Source organism: Poecilia reticulata, linkage group LG10, assembly GCF_000633615.1.
Source record: "Poecilia reticulata strain Guanapo linkage group LG10, Guppy_female_1.0+MT, whole genome shotgun sequence".
Lineage (NCBI taxonomy): Eukaryota > Metazoa > Chordata > Actinopteri > Cyprinodontiformes > Poeciliidae > Poecilia > Poecilia reticulata.
Genome location: NC_024340.1, coordinates 23,981,040 through 24,002,694, shown reverse-complemented (window position 1 = coordinate 24,002,694; position 21,655 = coordinate 23,981,040). Strand labels below are relative to the sequence as shown.

At 37.3% G+C, this 21,655-nt stretch overlaps 1 protein-coding gene across 1 annotated transcript in view; it reads right to left on the bottom strand.

Annotated features, from left to right (window-relative positions):
• Positions 1-20,540, bottom strand: part of diaph1 (diaphanous related formin 1) — a 105,857-nt gene extending 85,317 nt beyond the window's left edge. The window contains exon 1 of the mRNA XM_008420919.2: positions 19,447-20,540. Within this exon, the coding sequence (XP_008419141.1) occupies positions 19,447-19,557 (111 nt within the window). The 5' untranslated portion in view covers positions 19,558-20,540. The remainder of the gene's footprint in view (positions 1-19,446) is intronic.
• Between the last annotated feature and the right edge of the window lie 1,115 nt (positions 20,541-21,655).

Genomic DNA, 21,655 nt, shown 5'->3' with positions numbered 1-21,655 from the left:
GGTGAAAACCAGAGCTGTGGTAGCATTGTGCCCACACAACGGAAATGCACTTTCTGAACACACTCTGTTCTTATCCTGAACTGAGCGTGTTCAGGGTAAGAACAAGACTCAAAACTACTTAGAAAAATAAACTTTTAAGTTCTGCTTTTTAAACCACAACTTAATTTATGCAAAAATGAACTCCTGTTTGAGACAAGATAGCTCTTGATGTAAAATCTGGTAACATAGCTTATTAGAAAAGAAGCCTTAGACCAGCTATGAGTAGCTTTACATTTATAATTAAATGCTTAATTTCTAAAAAAAAAAAAAAGAAACCCGATAAATACATCCGATTGGTACATTTTTTTAACTTGGCTCCCAAACACTATTGTTAACTGACCAAATAGGGCATTAAAACAATATTTCACATGCCATGTTGATGTTGTACAAGTGCAAAAGTGAGATTCACTCACAGGATAACTGCTCACCTGCACTATATATGCCAAATATATTCTGCATGCAAAACACAGACCAAGAGCTGTACTACTATGATTGTTCTGAAGGAGTAATTTTAAGTCGTAAGCAAAGTTAAAACACGCAAAACAAAGATAGCTGGTTTTACATGAGCTCCATGTAAAACCAGCAACCTGGTTGAACTTTTCTCTATAGAGATGACTTCAGAGTCTGAAATAGCCTCCTAGTCTCAGACAAACATTACATACGAAACAAAGTGGACAAACTGTCCAATTACAAAGTTATGGCCCCGTTATATTTCACATATTTCCTGCATATAGTGTGGAATAATGCCACCATCCTCTCACTGCAGCAGTATTGCTACTTTCACTAACTGATAGTGGCAAAGAATGACTTCCTCTCTGTAGTTTTATCACTCCTTTCTTAGACAGGGCTGTCACTCTCCATCTTTCCAGTGGTGTTCTTCCCACAGCTTCCTCCAAAGCAGACTGGCTAGTTATGGAAGAGATAATAGTCTAAAAAAACTGGGCAATGACGACAGTCGCCTCACTGACGGTGTTCACTATTGAGGCCTTTGTAAAAACAAAAAGTGGCAAAATATTTTTTTATAATGTTAATTGATGCATTTTTGTTCTGCAAATTTAATACATGAATAGACTAAATAATTTCTACTCTGTGTAACAATAAAAAGTACTTAAAACATGAAGTAAAATTGCAGGTGAGTGTACGATGTTCGCTATGCAATTGTTCAAACTGGGTTGTCATGGTTGCATACTTGGTGTGCGTAGGGAAGTAGTATTGTGACAGGCACACCCAGACACAGCTACAGCCTCATACACATAATACCAAAGCAGGAAATGTCAAATTCTGATGCATTTAACTGAAAGCATTGTCAACATAACTTACTATACAAGTAAAGAAAAACGGTTCATTATCTCTACAAAACCCACGCAAAGTGCAAACTAATACATAAAAAACCTTTAAAACTAAACCACTAAAGAAAAAAAATAGTACCAAAACAGTAAATGTGCTACTCTTATGAGGCCAAGATTATACTGATGTGGTGAGCAGCAATCCTTTAAATTCCCAACCTTTCACAGCTACATTCTGGTATTGTCCCTAAATGCCTTACAGAGCGCAGATCCAGTGCTTTTCAGTCGACTCACTGTGTGAGAGACATTATGTCTGAATGCAATAACAAGTAGGGCATTTTTGCTGCATGACTGCCCATTCACCCAGGCATATTGCTGGAAATTTTGGCAACAAAAAATAAAGCAAAACAAAAAACAACCTCTTCCGAATCATTTTGTAGAAAGTTATGAGTTTTAAATGTAAAAAAAAACAAAAAAAAAACAATCAGCTCTCCTGTAAGCTTTATTCTACACACATCAATTCCAAGAACCACCAACTGTTAGTTTAACTGCGGAGTTTTTTTTTTTTTTTTCCCAGACAAACTGACCAGAAGAGATTGTTTTGAAATGCAGCTAATAGGCAGCCATTGCCAAGATGAACTCTGATTAGTTCTGGAAAATCACAAGTGTGGAAAACAAAACAATAAGCACTAAATTAAACAAATTATCATTGCAGATGGAAGGTTAAAAGCAGTTAGTTTTCAAAAAAAAGGTTTTGCAATACCAGTGTGGGGTTTCCAGCTTAACGCCAAAGTCCAAAAGCATGACTTTTATGTTAATGAGTGTTGCCCATAGGAGCAAGCATGCCGTTTTGTCCTGTGTGTCTCTGTATTATCATGTGAGGGGCTCCGACCTGTAAAGGGTACTCCCCGCCTCTTGCCCGATGACTAGAGGTGCACTGGCTGCAGTTTTCTAGCCAATCGCCGATTACCAACCTGTAAAAAGTCTGCTCTGCCAACTTTGATTTTGGCCAATATAAAAAAATTTTGTCTGGAATGTTGCTAAATGTAGTAAGAAAGTTGCTGAGTTGGCAACAGCAGTGTGACTATTGTTTACTGAAAATGTGGAGATATGGCCCAGTGTGCCGGTCTGTCAGTCAAATCTCTCTGATGGGAGAGCAGAAGAGGACAGTGATCGACTTTTAGACATTTGCCGATGTAGATAAGATCAGGGGATAAGATCGCCTTATGTCAGCTGATCGCTGATCTCAGAAAATTAAGAAAATCAGTACCAATAAATCCGCTGGTCGATAAATCTGTGCACTCTGACAATTGGCCACTAGAGATTTCTCCAGTACCCAACACCAACTATCAGCTAAGAAACTGGAGTCAGAATCCTGCTATTCTAGAAATAACCACAGGGTTTGACTGAGATCATTCTGACCAACACTATTTTAATATTAGTAAAATAATGTTGGGTTAAAAATGGTTATTTAAAATAAAAACTGAAGTTCAAATATAAACTTGCTACAATTTGTGATCTACATTCATTAATGTTGCTCTATGCCTAAAACAACAGAAAGTCTAAAATGCAGCTTCTTTCCTAAATGCTGCCAATTGTTTTGTTGTCACAAGCTCACATTTATGATCCCAGCTTTAAAAAACATCTGCAATGCGTTTCCTTCAGCACATATTTACCTGACATAGAGCTGTACAATACATCCAGTTTTATGTGTGCAATATAGCACACACAAAGGGCTGTTCTGTTTGGATGCAATGTTTGGTAGGCTGTAACATTTCATGAGCTATGCTTTTAAACTCTGCCAACCAATAATATATTCCAAACCCTCCTCCAGCAGGAGGATTTTTCAGTGTCCTTTATGTCCAGATCCAAGACAGATTTTAGTGAACTTAAGGGGCAGCGGTCAGAACAATTATAGGGTGGAAAAGAAAGAAGAGTGGGGAAAATGAAGATTAATCACAATGGATGTTCTCATTGCACTAGCCAACAATAACACTGCAGTTTCTCAGTTTCCTTTTATCCTACTTTTAGCACAAAACATTGCTAACTGCTGAGGTGACAGCAGCTCCCTGCACTGTGGCTACAGAATGCCAAATGCTCACAGCTGGGGTTTTAAAGACAGAACCAGACCTGTAATAGGCATTTAAAATGATGCAAATATGTGGCTCTTTGTTGTCTTTCTGGCCCTGTGAAGAAACAAAGATGTTTTTAGCGGGTTCTACAGTCAGACCTGGTACCACCTGATGGTTCAAGCCCCAACAGAAGAGGATTGAACTGATATTTATTGATTCTCTTTCTAAGGTGATGGATTTCTACTCTTCTTGTCTCAATAAAGAAGAGGACAAATGGTACACTTAAAAACTCTAAGACAAGCCACCATCAGATATTGACTTCTGAAAGACAAATCAACGATGGTAAAAAAAAAACAAAGCACCCTTCATTTCTATGGAATGGTTTTACTGGTCTTTCTTACCAAGCACATAAAATGAGTTCCCTTGCGTAGCTTCATAAATCCCTTGTTAGTCTCTTTTAATGGTGCCATTACCATTGCTTAATCCAAAGCTACAGCAAAAAGCAGCACTGGAGGAAAAAATGGCTATGTTGCTGAGGACTGAAGCAAAAGTCCCTGGCTCAAAAATTAATCATAAAAAGTCTTAGACTAAAACTGTTTAGGTTTTATTTCCTATTCCAATGACTGCATTAGAAAAGGAAATTGTTGGGTGTGCATTTTTTTTGGCTGATAATTTTATAGGAGAAATATTCCAGATGGGCTAAGTAACCTTTTTTTTTTCTTATTTGGGCATTGTGTAGCATTGAGGAGTCAATACATTGCAGATATGAAGGATCAAGAATTGAACATCAAAACTTGATTATTTTCATCTTATGACTTAATTTTGAGGACATCGGGTGGTGAAACTTAGAAGCAGAAAATTATAGTATGAGAAAATGAGTGAAAGCAGTTTTCATTTTGCAAAGGCCTGACTGGAGAGCAATTAAGTGTTGGCTAATTGTTCCAAGTTTTATGGACCTGTATTTTACATGCCTATGTTAAATTAATCCAACTGGACAGAGTCTCATGACAGCAGATGCTCATACCGGACACAGATGACATTGTGACCCGTCACATTTTGGCCAGTGTTAGAAGCACACATGAAGTAATGAAAGAAGAAAACAGGCATTTATTATAACTAATATTGTCATCGCAATATTTACCAATATTATGGCCGTGCCACATTTTATAAAATAGTGCTGCCAAACCCAAAGTAGTAAAAATGAAACAGCTGATTATTCCAACCACCGTAAACAAGAAAACTATAAAATTACTGATGTCAACACTTACCCCCAACAGAAGCTAAGAAGGATTAAATTAAATTCATGTTATATTAATAATCGATTTATAAACCCATCTCAGCCTTCTGAATTGTGAGTGAATTGAATTGCGAAGTTCTTAAAGATTCCCATCCCTAGCTAGTATGCATTAAAGCCTTTTCGCTGGCTTACGGGTAATTCCAGGACTAGCTGAAGCTGTGAAAACAATTAAGCCAAACCCCCTGAGGCAGAACAACTGCATTGCACATAACATTAACCTGTTATGTGCAATGCAGTCAGGGAACACCCTGACTGCATTGCTGAACTAAGGCTAATCTCACCTTGTCCCAACATTTAACTACGATAATACTGGTGGGTTTCCAGACCTCTGCAGTTATCAAAACAAGAGTTGGGCAGATAGCATCTGTCTATTCAGCAAACACCCAAATCTTCTGTTGATAGCCCTAATCAAGAACTAATTAGAAGATAGTCACTTTTTAAGAAATGGCACACAAATAGTTGAGATGCTCATTAAACTAGTTTGACTATTGATCATTTTAAAAAGCAGATGACATTTCTTTTCTGGCTAGTGAGGGTTTTTACTGCCTATCATTTACTTTATTGTTTTATTGGTTTTATGCTCTTAAACTACATCTAATGTACCCTTTTGTGTTCCGTGTTTCACTGTGAAGCACTTTGTGTCATTCTTTTCAGCAAACAGTGCTGTCTAAATAAAATTTACTTGCTTACATTCATGTACTTATCCAAATGTCAAACTTTCACCATGATCTTATCCTGACAACCTGGAGCTACACTATTTAAGTTTAGGAAACCAATACACTAGCTCACAGTATTACTCTATTAAATTACATTTTTGCTGCAGCCGAATCATGCTTTTCTTCCTTTTCTTGAAACAGTGCTGTTGGTACACAAAGCTGACAAAAGATTAGCTGCAATCACTAAAGGGAAGACAGAGACAAGGTCCGACACCGTAATCCCAACTAAGCTCCTCCTTTACGACACGGGTAACACACAGCAGTGAGGCCAGTCATATCTGTGAGGATCAGGAGCTGTTCTGTCTAACCAGCTCTTCGCTGACTGCTCAAAATGATGGGGAGATTAAAAGTGCTTATGTTTGGGGACAGTCCTCAAACCAAGTCCCTTTAGAAAACAGCTATTTGAGTAGTGCAGAAAAGTTGAAAAAAAGAATCCTCCAGCTAATTTATTCCAGTTACTTAGAATTGCCATTATAATCAGTTTTATTACACAACAATTTACTGCTAGTTACCTGGCTTGTTACTAGAAAGTCACAATCATGAAAAATGAAAACCTGAGCCTTGAAAACTATTACTTGCTAATTATTAGTACCCAATTCATGTATCTGAAAAGAGTGACGCAGATTATGTTATACTAGTCCACTAGCATATGAGAGACACACACTTGTTCTATATAAAGCTCAGAAATACAAAAACTATTTGATCTATCAAAAAAAAACCTGCTGTCAGATATAAAACATGTCTGATATGAAGGTTAGGGTTAGCAGATTAGATTCTTCAGTCAACTTAAATCTCCAAGCCATGTTACTGAGACAGAATAAAAATCAGCAAAACCTAATTATGACAAGATTATGGTTACAAAGAAAATGTAGGTTTGAAACTGCGACCTCGTGACCTTATGTGATTGGGTAAGTTCAGAGAGGAAAAGTTACTGCAGAGCATTTGGCAAAACGTTGCGTGTAAATAGGTAAAAGTAAGAAATTTCAAAATGTCTTATCGAATGAATCAACAGCAGATAATATGCCAATTATTTTGAAAGCTCTTGAGTTGATAAAACTAGACAAAAAAAAACAACCTTTCACAAGTTCATTCTGACAGTAAATTAGTTAGAATGGAAGTAAATTAAAAGCTTTGCAAGCTCAACCACAAGAAAATGTACACTTAATTGTACAATGTGCAACTAGCAGTACAACAAATATGTGTGAAACTGACGTCAGACCCCAAAGTGAGATCACTACAGTAACAAAGACCTTGATCTAGATGCAATCACCAGAGACCTTTAAAGCTTCCAGGCCTTCAGAATAGAAAGTCATCGGAGGGTCATTATAATTACTGGCCTACTGGTACCCATTTACACAATTGATGGAAAAGAAGAATGAGAAAGATAAGAGAGAAATAATGAGTACAAATAAGGAAGCATCCTGTTTGCTATTTTTGCACAACTTCCTGTCGCAACCCTCAGAATTTGAGAAATATAACAGTGTTCAACAGGGACCTAGCAAATACGAGATGAGGAAAAACTATTTTTTTAAAGAAAGTCAAAAATACTAGGCACCAAATCTGCATCATGATTGGCTCAAACAACTTTGCTGTTTGCATGACAAACAGTGTTAGACAGAAAGAGAAACTTCTGTTTTCTCCAGAGCCTCACTGCACGAGAAAGCACAGCAACGAGCTACAAGAAGCAGACTTGGACCGGAAGCTGTGAAAATAAGGGTGACACAGCTGCACTTTGTGACAAGAGCAAGGGAAAGAAGTGATTAAGCATCAAATGAGGTCTGTATTGTAGTAGCTTGTTATGTTAAGGATGAGTTAACAGGCGAGAATGACCCACTTTGAGATTTTTAATCTTAACACCTAAGAGTTAAAAGGTTGAATTAGCATTGAGACAACAAAAGGCGCTTTTCCACTAGAGCGCCTGTTACCGGTTTGGTTTCGGTCCGCACCGGCCAGATTCATTTTCCATTAGCAGTTCATGGCTGTTCTCAGATTTTTGTACCTACTTCAGGGGTAACATTAGACACACCGAGCCAAGTACTTTACTGAAGCGATTTGATTGACAGCTGACTGCATTCATTGATTAGCTTGTGATTACCTCAACGTAAACCCCAAAACAAAATTATAGCTTAGCTATGGAGTCTTTATTATATTTGGCCTCGCAATGAATTTCTAAAACACCAAATGATATATCTGGGTTTATTTGAATCCATCAAAACCAGTGTCACTGCAAACATCAGTGGAGAGCTGACCACAGCTGATGTATACTAATGGCCCGCCAACAATAGTGAGGAATAGACTGTATAATGGAGAAGCGCACTACCTGGGATAGAACCAAACCACACATTAACCTGTTATTTCGCATATTGCCAATGGAAAAGCACCTAAAGCTAACTCCACCTTCTGTCAATTTGGAGGAGCAACAAAACATTTACGCAAAAACTTCCTGTTACTAAGGAAAGCTTAGACAAAGCACACAAACAAATCAAATGTAGAGTCACAAGGTTTGTCATGCCAGTTAACCAGGTGTACTTCTTGTTAGTACCAGCTGGATGAAGACAGTTTAGCCATTTGCAACAACTGCAGATTTCCAGCAATTGTTTTTCTTTTGAGAATTCTGTTTATATTAAATTTGGATACGTGGTTTTGATTGCTGGTTCCTGGTAAATAAAATCTCACTAGTGAGACAGAATTACTAATGACAGATGGCAAGCTATCATTAAACGTCTAGGGGTAATTTATGACGATGCATAATGAAAAATGTTGAATTTGCCTTTAGAACCGTTTCTAATTGACTGATTAATCATTTATTGTGCATACAGCAACATCTACTAGGGCTTTCTAAAGTGTGGCCACAGTAAAATGGCCTGTACTTTTATAGCACCTTGTCTAGTCCAGATGACCCCAAAGCGCTTCACACTATATTCAGCCTCTCACCCACACATTCACACGCTGTAGTCACTAACTCGCCACTGGGGCAGCCTGACAGAGGTGAGCAGGCAATGCAGGTGAAAGGAATATGAGTTGTTGACCAGGAATGTCAACAATTGTTTGTCTACAACAATGTGAAATATCCTAATGTGAGATAAAGCTTACTGTAGGACAAGGTGTTGGTCAGTTACACGTTGTAATGTCTGACCTCCACAGTAATAAAATACAGACCAACCCAAACTTTTGAACGTTCACTGGGGTTAACTTAATCTATTCTTAGTAAGGTATTTAAAAGGTGTAGTGGCTCCACATTCCAACTTCTACCTGCCTGCAAAAAGAACTTTGTTATAAACACACGGAATGGCAGTTCAGAGAAACCAGTCATCTGAGGTATGGGGGGATAAAAGAGCAAATATTTGATTATAGCAAAATCATTGCATTAATCCACTACTCAGCTAAGGTATCTCTTATGCAGTTACTGGAGTTCAGACAAGCCATTAGCATAACTATGTGACATGTAACACAAAAATCACATCCCTAATCCACCCATAAAACTGTAGCTACATTTTTAAAACAAAAAAGAAATTCTCCCTTTCCTCAGGTCAGGTTTAACCGAGATATTTTAGCTTTGCATAGCATCGAGATTCTCCATGATGATGAATTTTACAAAATTTACCATTGATCTTCTATACAGGGATGCTGTTAATGTGAAGTGGATAGTCAGTTTTTATTCCAAATCAGATCTTTTATTAAAGTTAGAAATCATTGTTGAAATAAGATTGAGATTTTAATTTGAGCTCTGCAAAGTTGTATAATTTCTAACAAGACTAGGGCAGCAGCTAATGATTATTTTAGGAATCGATTATGCTATTGATATTGTCGATTAACAAGATGAAAGAGTTGGCATGTTAGATGTTTCAGTTAATCTCGCAAGCTCATGTTATATGATATCATAAATGCATACGACTCTTCAATTTTTAACTAGTAAATCAAACATTGTGTTTGAACTAAAGCGTTCCTTTAGTACAAGCTTGATCCTTTGTAGCAAACAATGCATCTGCAGGTAAAAGGGCTAAATGATTGACAAATTTTTCAATTAATAATTGGATAGCAAAAAGTTTTTTTTTTTTTTTTTTTTTTTTTTTTTTTACAAAATTTGAACCAGATAAACTATGTGACTTGAGTTCTAGGTAGAAGATATTTAGACAAAGAGGGTTTTTCAAATGCAATCATATCCATTTCTTGTACAGTTTTGGCTTAATTACTGCTCTGAGTTCTTTCAGCAAATGAGATGTTTTATAGGCTATACATTTCAGTTAATGTTTATTCAGTGACTAAATTAGTTAACAGTTACTTCAATAATGGATTAATCTTGATTAATTGAAGAAAGTAATTTGCCATACTGTATGCTTTTGCGTTTAGAAATTATGTCCACTTGCTACAGCAATATCTACTGGAGGGAACTCCATGCACTTGGATCTCTACAAAGGAGCAACAAGGAGCTCCAGCTGTCAGAGGAAAGCCAACTGAATTACAGAACATTGCTTTATTTGAATTTTTTAAGCCGTCAGCAACTTTCTCCCATGAAGCATGGGATTTAGAAATATTGGCAACCTGGTGAAAGACACTGACAGGAGATACAAATGCTTAGAATGTAGAAAATACATAAATTCTGCAGTAATGCCAACACACTACCAATTACTAACAGTAACAAGAACAGTTTACCAAATCGTCATATGTTGTCTTCATTTAAAAAACACTTTAATATGCTGCATGTTAATTTTTAATTTACACACGGGGTCGTGTCCACTCATGAATAATGAATGACTGTTCATGATATAAAAGCTTGTTAGGTTAGGTTATAAGACCAACATGAACTCTGATGCAATAAGTAGTGGCTTGTGAGACCTTTTTAACACCTTCATAACCTTTTTAACACCTTGACCCAAAACACCACTAAATGTTTGGGGGAGAAAGAAAAATTCTGAAGAGGAAATAAAACATAAATACTCAAAGCAATTATGGCATAAAGTCTGAATCTCAAGTTGTGATGAATAGGCTTTAATCTTGGCCAGAAATACATTGCTGTCAATATGAGCTCATGGTTGATTCTTTTTTTTTCTTATTCAACAAAGTAATTATACTTCAAAAATTAACTCTGATCATAATCTTTTTAGTCCAGCTCTCCTAGAACTATTTTAGTCTCGTTTTGCTCTTTAGAGAACCACCACAGTCTAAGCCAAGAAGCCCCTCCTATTAACAGTCTACTCAACACTCTAGTTTCATATTGGCAAGACATCTATTCACTGTAGAGCATGCTCCTGTTACACCAAGATGCACCAAACAGTTGCAGGTCTGTTGCAGCATGTGGGTTTTTGTTGTTCAAAAGGAGTGGGTACGCTTAAAAAACGAGATGCCAAGGAGAATCAGAGAACAAGTGCATATTTACCTTTTCCACTTGACTCTGAGCACTCGAGGCAGATATAAGAGGGACTTAGAAGTCGTGACCTGGCCTGCTTATTTGTACCACTACAGAAGGATAAGCATTTGCTGAGGTGGTTCCCCCAGGAAGTAATCACACTGATGCATAAAGTCACAGTCAGGGAGAAGATGTCACGCTCGAAAGATGATGCACTTTGCAATAATGCTGATGCTTACTGATTAAAAGCACTTCAAACTCATATCCAGCTACGGCTATTTGTGCACTCTAGAAAAAATACATTTAAAAGCAGAAAAGGGTGCAACATCCCATTATTTTGAAGATGTGTGGTTTTAGAGAGCAACAGCCATTGAGTGGAAAAATCCTCAAAGATTGCACATTATCAACTCCAACCAGAGATGAGTGAAAAACTCTCATTCTCTCGAAAGATGAATATAAATCATCTAAAGCCATGTTTATACACCGGAATGGACATAAACACAGAAAACAGCCACAACAGACCCATAATTTCCATTATTTAGTCTGCGCTTCTTGCTTTCACAGCATGTAGTACGGTACAGTAGAACCCCTTGCCTGGTTTACTGCTCTCTGTAGTACCATATAACTGATACTAACTTTTCTACATGCATTTTGTAGTAAAACTCCAGAGAGCCAAACTGGCACAGTGATGTATAAACACTGGCTGATTAGTTAGATTTACATCCTGTGAGTGTGTAAAATGTATCTGTGCCCACACACAGTACACATGTACTTCCTCATTCACAAAGTTAAAATTTATAACATCAGTTAAAGACATCTGATTAATTTGTGGAGACAGCAGATTGCATGTATGACTTTTGATCACAACAGCATGAATTGTTCAGTCATGAATTGGTGTGGTTTTCTACACAACATTTGGTTCTGTAACTTAAGTGTTTGATTGCTTTAAAAAAGTGTTTTTTTTATTTCAGTCCTCATGGACCACTGCTCTGCATGATTTAGGTGTTTCCCTTCTTCCACACACCTGGTTTGAATAAGTGGGTGATCAGCAGGGTTTATGCAGCACTTGATGGCTGTGTAGAGGATGTTGTGCAATCATTTAAATTAGTAGACATTTAAAATATGCAAGGCAGTGGTCCCTGAGGACTGTAACTGAGAAACACTGCTTTAGAACATATTAAAACATTCTCACAGTTATATCTTCATGCTTTTCTCTTAATTAGGCTACTTGCTGCTTATTAGTTGTTGTGGAAACATGTCTCTGTTAAATCTATAAAATCTGACAAATGCTCTGCCATGCAGTGATTTCTCCATCTCTGCAACATAACTGATCCCCTTCATGTTCTACCATCTGCTGTGGAAAGTCAGCTCCCTGCTCTCTTAAACCGTTCAATTGGTCAGTTCCTTTTGCTCATTAGCATGACATGAATATCTCAACTTCACGTTTACTTGGAAACTACTTAGTACATTTGAATAATTCAGAACTTTTTCTAAATTATTATGCAACTACTTCGATAACTCTTAAAACTGTCATCTGCAGATATTGCTGCTATTAACTGTACATTATTCTCACATACATTACACCTGGACCAGTGTTTCTGTGCTGTATTCTCTACATAATTGAAAAACTGGAGTTACTTTTAAAAGGTCCAGGATAAAAATTATGGCTAAATATGTAAAAAATKTACTTTAAACTGATAATTTTAAAACCAGCAGTAACTCACAATTCTGGTATATTGCAAATCCCACCTGACATAGGCATCACACAGGTGCTGTATGGTAACAACTGACCAAAAATTTACAGCCCAACATACCAAAAAAAAAAACACCCAATGACTATAGCTGACAGCATGAGAGCGCCCACACAAGCCAGACATAACAACCACGTTAAAGTGACAAGTTGTTAGAACAAGTTATTTAAAGCACATCATGTTTTATTGCAGAAAACAAGCATWACAGGTTACATTTTTAGGCGTAAATACATCCAACACAATATGACCAGGTGTTCATTAAACAAATGATTTCTACAGTATTTTGAGAAATAAATAGTTTATTATCAAATTAAAAATTAGAGTMATCTGTAAACAGTGTAAGGAAACCATAAATAGAACACACAATTTCTAAATGTCATTTATTTGAAGAAACGGGTCAATGTTTGTTGCCCTTCCAAGAACCAGAACCTTCCGATAATTGCAGTACAGCTTTTAGCAGGTTTTCTCTGCTATTTGATTATTTTGGTGATGAGCTCCAAATCTCTGAGGTTGGAAAGCCTCCATCACCCTTATCTGCAGATTTTTGATAAGAAATATGGGCATGGCAGTGGCACCGGGGTAAATTGCAACCCAGGTATCTCTAGAGKCCTTCCTCCTCAACTTGGCCGTCACAGGCCTAATGACCTTTGCCTCATGTCTTCCCTCTCTCTTGTAACCCACTTTCCTGTCTGGCAACTGTCGAATAAAGGCTACTAGAGTGAAAAAAAAAACAACTTAGAAATGAACAATAAAAAATAAAAATGTGGACCAATTTTGCCACCCTTAAATGGAATCTTAGTTCCAATCAAAGAGACATCTTGTTAAAATTTTAAAAATTACTTTAAATCTGCTGGTGTACAAAGAATTTTGAGTTCAACCCTAATGGACTTGATACGTGGAGCAAAAGTGACAGTTTTCCGCTATTCTGGGTGAACCCAACAAACAGGACGCAACAGAAGCAAATATTTAACAAAAACGACAAAAGTTGAACAGAAGTTGAACATTTTGAAACTTTTTCCAACAAACAGTAAGCAACAGCAGTGATAAAGGTTGAAAATTTTAATACTCTCATTTTTTGCATTGCTTGCCTGCGCGTGCACGTGTATGAGCTTAAAATTTCACAGGCACAAATTTCGCTGGTCGCTTGGCTGGAGGAGGGAAGGCAATTGTCACCTCATCACACAAGTTYCATAGAAATTGAATGGAGAGAGAGCAATGTTGCTCCCCGTGTGTCAAGCCCATAACTATTACCAATCTGCAATAAAAATGGACAGACACCAGAGCAGCAGCGTTAATTATAACAGGAAAAAGAAAAGTCATCTGACTTCTAGTAACTCTATGCAGTTGTTAAACAACTCTTTCATCTGCAAACGCGCAGAACTTCAGCCCAAGAATGTTCAGAAATAATCAGGCTGTCTATCACCGTCACTGTGCTTTCTCCCAGCTAACAAACACTTTAAAGAATGCTTTAAATACATTCTGCACATTACYAACCCCTAGGAAAAGCCACATTGTCAAATGTAAGCACTTCTGCTTTTTGAAGAAAAGTGTCAAACAACAAAAGAGATACACTTACACCTCATTATATGATGCAAGACACTAAATCTGCAGGGAAAACGGTGCTGGACACTGAAAAACAAAGACTCCAGGCCAAAATCTGTGATCTAGAATTCACCTTGTATCCCAAACAACTGTCCAAGGCTGTGATCCCTGGCTAATCCCCACTTTGTCTGCCTGCTGGCTTGAGCCAGAAGGCATGTTTACATCAACAGCATTTATGTATGCTGACCTTCTGTCTCTCTAGACCTGATATAGATGGGACTTTAGGAAGATTCAGTTTTGGTTTCGAACCAAATACCTGACACACCTGTAGATATTGAGGAAGATGCATATCACTCCTGTCAAACACATCTTCAAGCTACATTTTCCAGAGAAGAATTGGATTTTTTTTCTGTGGCAGCTTCAGTTATTATCTTTAAGGTCAGATATGAGTTGATAAGCTCTGCTTTACCTGAGCTAATGAGCATATGAAAAAAACCAAGCTGTCATAAAATAATGTGATTATTTGTGACATTTTTGGCTAAAATTGACTAGCGAGTGACAGACTGATTCAGTGACAAAACATATTGGTTATCCGAGATCATTTTGATTAGGTTTCCATGCAACAAGCTGTATAGACAAAACGCACACATAGGTGTCACACATTTCTCTTCCGTTTTCTGGTTTCACCTGAATGAGGTGAAGAATTATGATAAAATCAGAGCAGTAGAACAGGAAAAACAGCYGAGTGCTGATGTCACACTGTAAAACAAGTTCATCTCAAGTTTATACAACCCCAAGTTGCAATAAAAAACAACTTAATTGGGTTTAACATCTTGGAGCCAACTTGTAAACTTGCATAGTCAAGCTAAGTAACAGATCTGCTGTCTTTCTTGGGAAGGCATGGGAAGAGAATGTATTTACTGATCAGGAAATGCTGACTGGAAAGAATCAGCTCATTAGTGTGACCTACATTATCAAAGGTCAGGACAAAGCACCATACTTTAAACACCCATATTGAAAAATTGGTTCAGTAAAGGTCTTTTGCCCAAATACTCTCAACATTATATTTGCTGAGAGGGGTTGTCTTTTTGCATGAGATGATAATTTTACTAGTAAATAAAAAAAATAGTCTCAACAATAATGGATATTTAAATATTTCATTAAATTATAGCTAAAAACGATCAAGACACACCACCAAAAAAATCTAACATTTTATTTAGTTTCCCCAATAATTTTATTTTGCAGTTTTTAAATCCCATTTTGACCCCCACACAAACTAGATGGGAGAAATTATTGATTAACAAACATGAAAACTTGATTTTCCTAATGTAATTCATGACCTAATTATATGGAAGGCAAAAGGTGGAACTCAGAAGAACCTGTGTGAAGCAGCCCGGTCCGCGGAGTTGCACAGCCACCATTTTGATACATGGTGGCTGTGCCACCATGTGTTTTGATATTTGGACAAAGAGATCCAAGATTGTTTTATTTTGCTCACATTTGGTGAATAAAACTGATTCTGATTCTTAAATGTGAGCAGGGTCTTTAAAAAAGTCTAAGCACCAAGATTGAACATTTTCAAGTGGGTATATYGTTACCCAAGCATTGGCTGTACATACTAATATGAGCGTTTTAGAACATAATGAAACCTAATTTATTTCACAAATTGAAAAAAGAATAATTTGTTTACTGTTGACCAAAGTAAAGAAAAACATAAATTTTTATATATTATCTTTTCTTGTCAACCATATCTAAATCATGCTGAAGTTACAATCTCCAGCAGCCATTGGGCAAGGAGAGGGGTTTACCTCAAAAAGGAAACTGGAGGGAATGGAACCTGGCTAAGCTAAGCCAGAAACAAAATGTCAAAATCAGGCAGCCTCCAAACAATAAAAGCACAAAGGGAAGGGAGGTCACACAACAAATAGGAAAAGTGATGCTGATTGGCTACTGGAGGCAGCCTGTGATACATGGAGATGAAATGCATCATCTAGATCAGTGTTTTTCAACCACTGTTCCGTGCCGTGAGTGATCGTCAGGTGTGCCGTGGAAATTATTCAATTTCACCTACGGTACCGTATTTTCCGGACTATAAGCTGCTACTTTTTTTCCTTAACTTTGAACCATACGGATTGTAGCCCGATGTGGCTTTTCTGTGGATTTTTCTTCAACCACCAGGGGGCTCTCTAAGTAGGAAGTGAATCATTATAAGTCAAAATTGTAAATCAAAGAAGAACGGCTAATTTTCATTTAGAACAAGCACATGCTAGCAGCAGTCACGATGGAGAAATGTTTTCACATTCATATTATGCAGCTTTTAAGTTGAGGGCTGTCGATCTGGCACTACAGGAGGGAAATAGAGCCGCTGCACTTAAGCTCGGTGTGAACGAAACCATGGTTCGGCTTTGGAGACGGAGTGCWGYGTCCAGCAGATTTATTAGGACGAGGCATTCTGCTGGGTCCTAATGGAAAACCGAGAGCAGCTTCCAGTTTTTATTTTATTTTATTTTTTTAATCGAGGGTGCTAGAATGGTGCGCTCTATAGCCCGAAAAATACGGTAATTGGTTTTAAAAGATTTTTTGAAAATGAATCGTCTGTAAATAATGCCATCTTCGAGTATCTGCTGTAGTAGTAGCAGCGGCGTAATCATGTAATGTTCTTACCACTAGATGGCAGAAGGTACGGAGCATTTTATATTACAACAAGAGAATTAGTGACGCACGAATGTTACAGGTAGCGGTGAGAGCACTGAATCTAGAAATACTGCGATGACAGTGATGGAAAAGACAGTGAAGCTCAGCAGTAGTTAGAAAGAACATGAGTCCATTTCCCACAACATGTCTGTGTGAAGTGAGCTTCTCAAGCCTGGCTACTATAAAACTAAAACCAGAGAGAAACAGAGATGTTGAAGAAGAGCTTTGTCTTTCTTCAATTTCTGCCAGGAAATCAACTGTTTTCATCCAAACATGCACAGGTTTTACACTAGGTGGGTAAAATATACAGATATTGACATTTTGTACATGCAACTCTTCATATTGTAACAGTGAATATGAAGTGAAATGTTTCCCAAATATTATTGCTTCTTTCAGAATAAGAATTATTTTCTGTATTCTGGCTAAGAGAATGCTTGTGGATTAGTTTGTAAAACAGTTTGAAGTTTTCTACAACTTCTTTAAATTTAACACAACAGTGTTGTGGTACTGTTCAGGGGTATTTTTGAAGTGGACATGTTAAGTGCAATTTGAAATAAGAAATGTAAAATGTGATAAAATACATTTTTGTGTTTATTTGATTCCTATTCAAGAGACTTTGATAAGAATGACTATATAGGCGGCTGCAGAGTATCTTTATTTCCATTTTTAGTTGGTGGCGTGCCTCGGGATTTTTTCAATTAAAACAGTGTACCTTGACTCAAAAATGGTTGAAAAACACTGATCTAGATGTATCTGCTTTGCTTTTCTTCAGTGTGCTCATCTTTGAGCATGAGTCTGTAGCCAGGTAGAAAAAAAAGAGACAGCAGAAGCTAAGCCCTGTCTGGAAATTTAAGTGTGGACTATATCTAAAAATTTAAGTATATAGCGGATTTCTTCAGTGAAAAGAAACTTGGGTAGCACAGCTGTCAGTAACAGAATGGGAGGTTTTAAAAAAAGTGCTGACTTGTTATTATGGTAATTCTGAGAATCCAAGAGCTAACGGAAATATAATACAATTTCCATGAAATGCAAGAACACCTTTGGATCAAATCCTTAGCTGTAAAGGATGCTGCCTGCTGCGCACCCCATTTATATGCAATGAACCTGATACACGAGTAAGCAAATTTATAAATAAAAAGAATAGAAAAACAGTTATGTCTTGATTTTTTAACTTTGTATTAAAGATTACTTTGTACCACGTTGCACTGTCTGTGGAAAAATAAGTTGTTACATTTTTAATTGAAGTATATGTGACAAATCAATTAGAAAATCTGAAACAACCCTTAAATGATTTTACAACACAACAGTCCTGTTCAGACACAAGATAATAGCTTAACGTTGTACTTATTTTTTAAACAATATCAAGAAATGGATGCAGGTCATCACTAAATCATAAATGCACTAAGCCCCTTTAGTTTCAGTAATATATTATTTGCTAGGTATTCAATCTACTAAGTTTATTATTTGAAATGTCTTGTAAAGTTACTAAATGACAAAGCAACCAGTATTAGGGATAATTCACCTTTTTAAATAAACCACACCCACATGCAGCCTCCCATGCAGGTGTTATTTTAACTAGATAAATACATAACTACTTTGTATATTAAATATTTACTTATGCTACATCTAAATGAGGTATACAATACATAATAAATGTGTATATTCTTATTTAGATGCATTAAAGGTCTGTATGTCGATTTAAAACTCTACTTGCCTACAAAATATATTTATCTCACAATATGAGCAGTTCAACACATACAAAAGCTGACCGTTCAGGCAGCATTATGAAATTGTGAAAAACTGAGCTAACATACCAACTCTGGTCATGCAAACCAATCATGATAAACCTCAAGAATTTTATCTGCACCAGCTGCCTGGTATTTAGGCTGTTGAAGCCTTGATGATAAAAGGCAATTCACTTCTTTCTTTTTTTTAATGTGTGCATTCAGTACTGACATAGAAAAGTTGAGTTGGTCTGCGCATACTCTATGGTTACGGTTTGTGATCAATATCAGCTTTCACCTGCTGCTAGAGGTGACAAGAGGATAAAGTTGCACAAGAGTTTGCCCAGGCTGATGACAAACTTTATCACAGTGTTGACTCTTACTTCAGTGCTGCCATCCAGTCAGCACCCTGAGTCATACGAGCTGACACAGCCAGGGAAAAATCCATACTAAGTAATCTGCTTAAAATTTTAGCCACACCTATAAACTGAAAGTTAAGATAATTCATTTAAAAACATTCTTCGGTATGGACTGTTTTATTTAGAAACGGGTGGGAATATTCTGCCTCTGTAGAAATGAATACAACCATAAAGGGGTGTGTGCTGTGTTCAGACAAACGTTGAAGTCCTGTGTTGGCATGTTGCAATCAGTCAGGAATGTATATACCTCAGATGCAGAAATGAGTTGAACTTTAAAAAAAAAAAAAAAAAAAAAAAAAAAGCAAAGAGTCAATAACTTCATATGTAGCCAGAACAATGACCTCAACCATGTGTACACACAGGGCAATATCTGAAGCATGTAACAGCCGGTGAATAGCCTGGAGAGGTTACCGTAATTACAGGTAGGGTGTCTGTGTGAAACTTGAGAAGAAACCCTGACCAGCAGTGTGTGTAGAGTTTGGTGCAATACCTGGGCCCAACTCTACAGATGGCTAAGAAAGATAATAATGCGTTAAGTTCAGTCAAATGAGATACTCACAAATTTCTTTTTCCCATCTCCATCCTCGTCCTTGTCCTTCTTCTTTGATTTCCTATCCTTCTCTTTCTTGGATCCAGCAAATGAAGCTGAACTCCCCGTGTTTTGATCCATATTGGTAAATTAATCCGTTTCCTTGAATTTGACGTACAGATTGACACATGTAGCGGGGGTTCTCGCCTGCAATGTTGTCTAGCTTGGGTGGGAAAGTGTATTCCCAAAGGTCTAGTGCTAGTATCTCAGCTAGATAGCCACAATTAGCACAAGTCTGCTAGTAATTTGGTACACAGCCAAGCGACCCCCTCGCAAAGCCGCCCGTGTGTATGACCAAAGGAGGGAAATTCAAAGCACAAGCCGAAGTACTCGAGTCAAGAAGCACGAAAACAACTTGTTGCGCCTGTGGAATACCAACGAGCACCTAACGCTGTTACTTCCTATAGATTACACCAGCCACCGAGTTAAGAAACAACAACAAACCCCTCAAATATGCGGTACAAAAAGAGCTAACGTTAGCTTTAGCCCGGGCTAGCCCGTGGGCTCCAGTAATTAGTTAGTTAAAGCGGAACAAAAAGCCTGCGCATTCACTTCCACCCGTTGTTTCGGTAACAACAACCGCGGAGTCGGCTTTAAAGATGACCAGAGTCGATGGTGTGTCTAATATTTGTTTCCATGGCTGCTCAACAAAGTTTAGGTAACTTTTTAACCCCTGTGTGACAACGGAGAAGCGAGTAGTTCCAACGGTAGACTACTTCTTCCTGTTCTTTGACAGTCCTGGTGGGTGGGCGGAGCATGCGCCCTGCAGCTTCACCTGAGCCGATTTAACTGACAGATCACTGCACAGGGCAAAAGAACACTGATCACATCTTATCAAGCTTAAGCAGCATCACCAAACAACAACAAGGGGAACAACAAGGGGAATTCTCTTTCACCTTGTGTCATAATCTAAATTTGAAAATATCAAAGAAGTCAATTAGTATCTAGAACAATTAAAAAAAGAATCAGCTCAAACGTTAAATGAGTAAGGTGCAGCGCCTGGCTAAAAGGTTGTTTGTTTTGGGTTTTTTTTTTTTCTTTCATTCTATCACATTATATTATTAGGGTTTTATGAAACATACCAGCTTAAACAATTTCACTTTTGTGAAATGGACGAAAAAGAAAGCAAATTGAAAAATTAATCAATAAAATTATTTAAATTTTATTCATCCCCTTTTAATCAGATACCTTGAAATAACTTCCATTGCATTAAAGTTGAGAATTGACTTAATTATTAAAAAGAGCCCACTTGTTTGTAGTTTAATCCCAGCCAGGATTGTCTGCTGGGCTTCCTTAGATATAAGCTTTTAAAACTACTTTGAATAATTAATTGAGCATACTGTATTGTTTGATAACTAGGATTAATTGGAATGTATGTGTGATTGAATTAAATTTTATTTTTTATTTATTTATTTTTGTCTAGAGACTGCTAATAGGAAATATAAACTGAACTGAATTGAAATAACTCCTGTTCTATGAAGAGTCTTTTAGAGAGAACGTTGAATGAACTGCATCATGAAAGCCAAGAAACACCAGACAGGTTTATTTTTGTCTGTGCTACCTCCATGGTTACAGTTGATATGTAAACACCTAGAGAAATTTAAAGCATAGTTTCTACAACTGTATCCCAAGCTTTAAACATCCCTATGGCACTCCAAAAATCTGAAAATGTAAAGAGTATGGGAGAGCTACAAGCATCCTGAAACCAGGCATCCACTTAAGGTGACAGGCAAGAAGAGCATCAATCAACAAAGAAGAAAAGACGTCCATTGTAAATCTCAAGGACTGGTGGATCCACATATGTGGTGGGAGAATAGACTGAAGAACTAATATTTGTGCACCACACAAATCTGGTCTTTATGGAGGAGTAGCAAAAAGAAAGTGCAATGTTGAAAGAAAGCCATTAGCTTGTTTAAAGCTAGCTTGTTTAAAGTTTGCTGCAAGCCATGTCGGTGAAACAGCAAGGACGTGGAAGAACTCTGATCTCAGGAGGATGGAAGGAGCTACAGGCTAAATACTCCAAGTTTAGCAGTAACAAAAAAAACCCCACAACTCTTAATTCTCCTAGGGTCCCAACCTCTTTGATAATACAAAGGCAACTTAGTTTATTTTGCAAGTCTTAAAAAGGGAATAATCAACCATCGTGCTCTTATGTGTTGAAATGACCAAAGACATACTT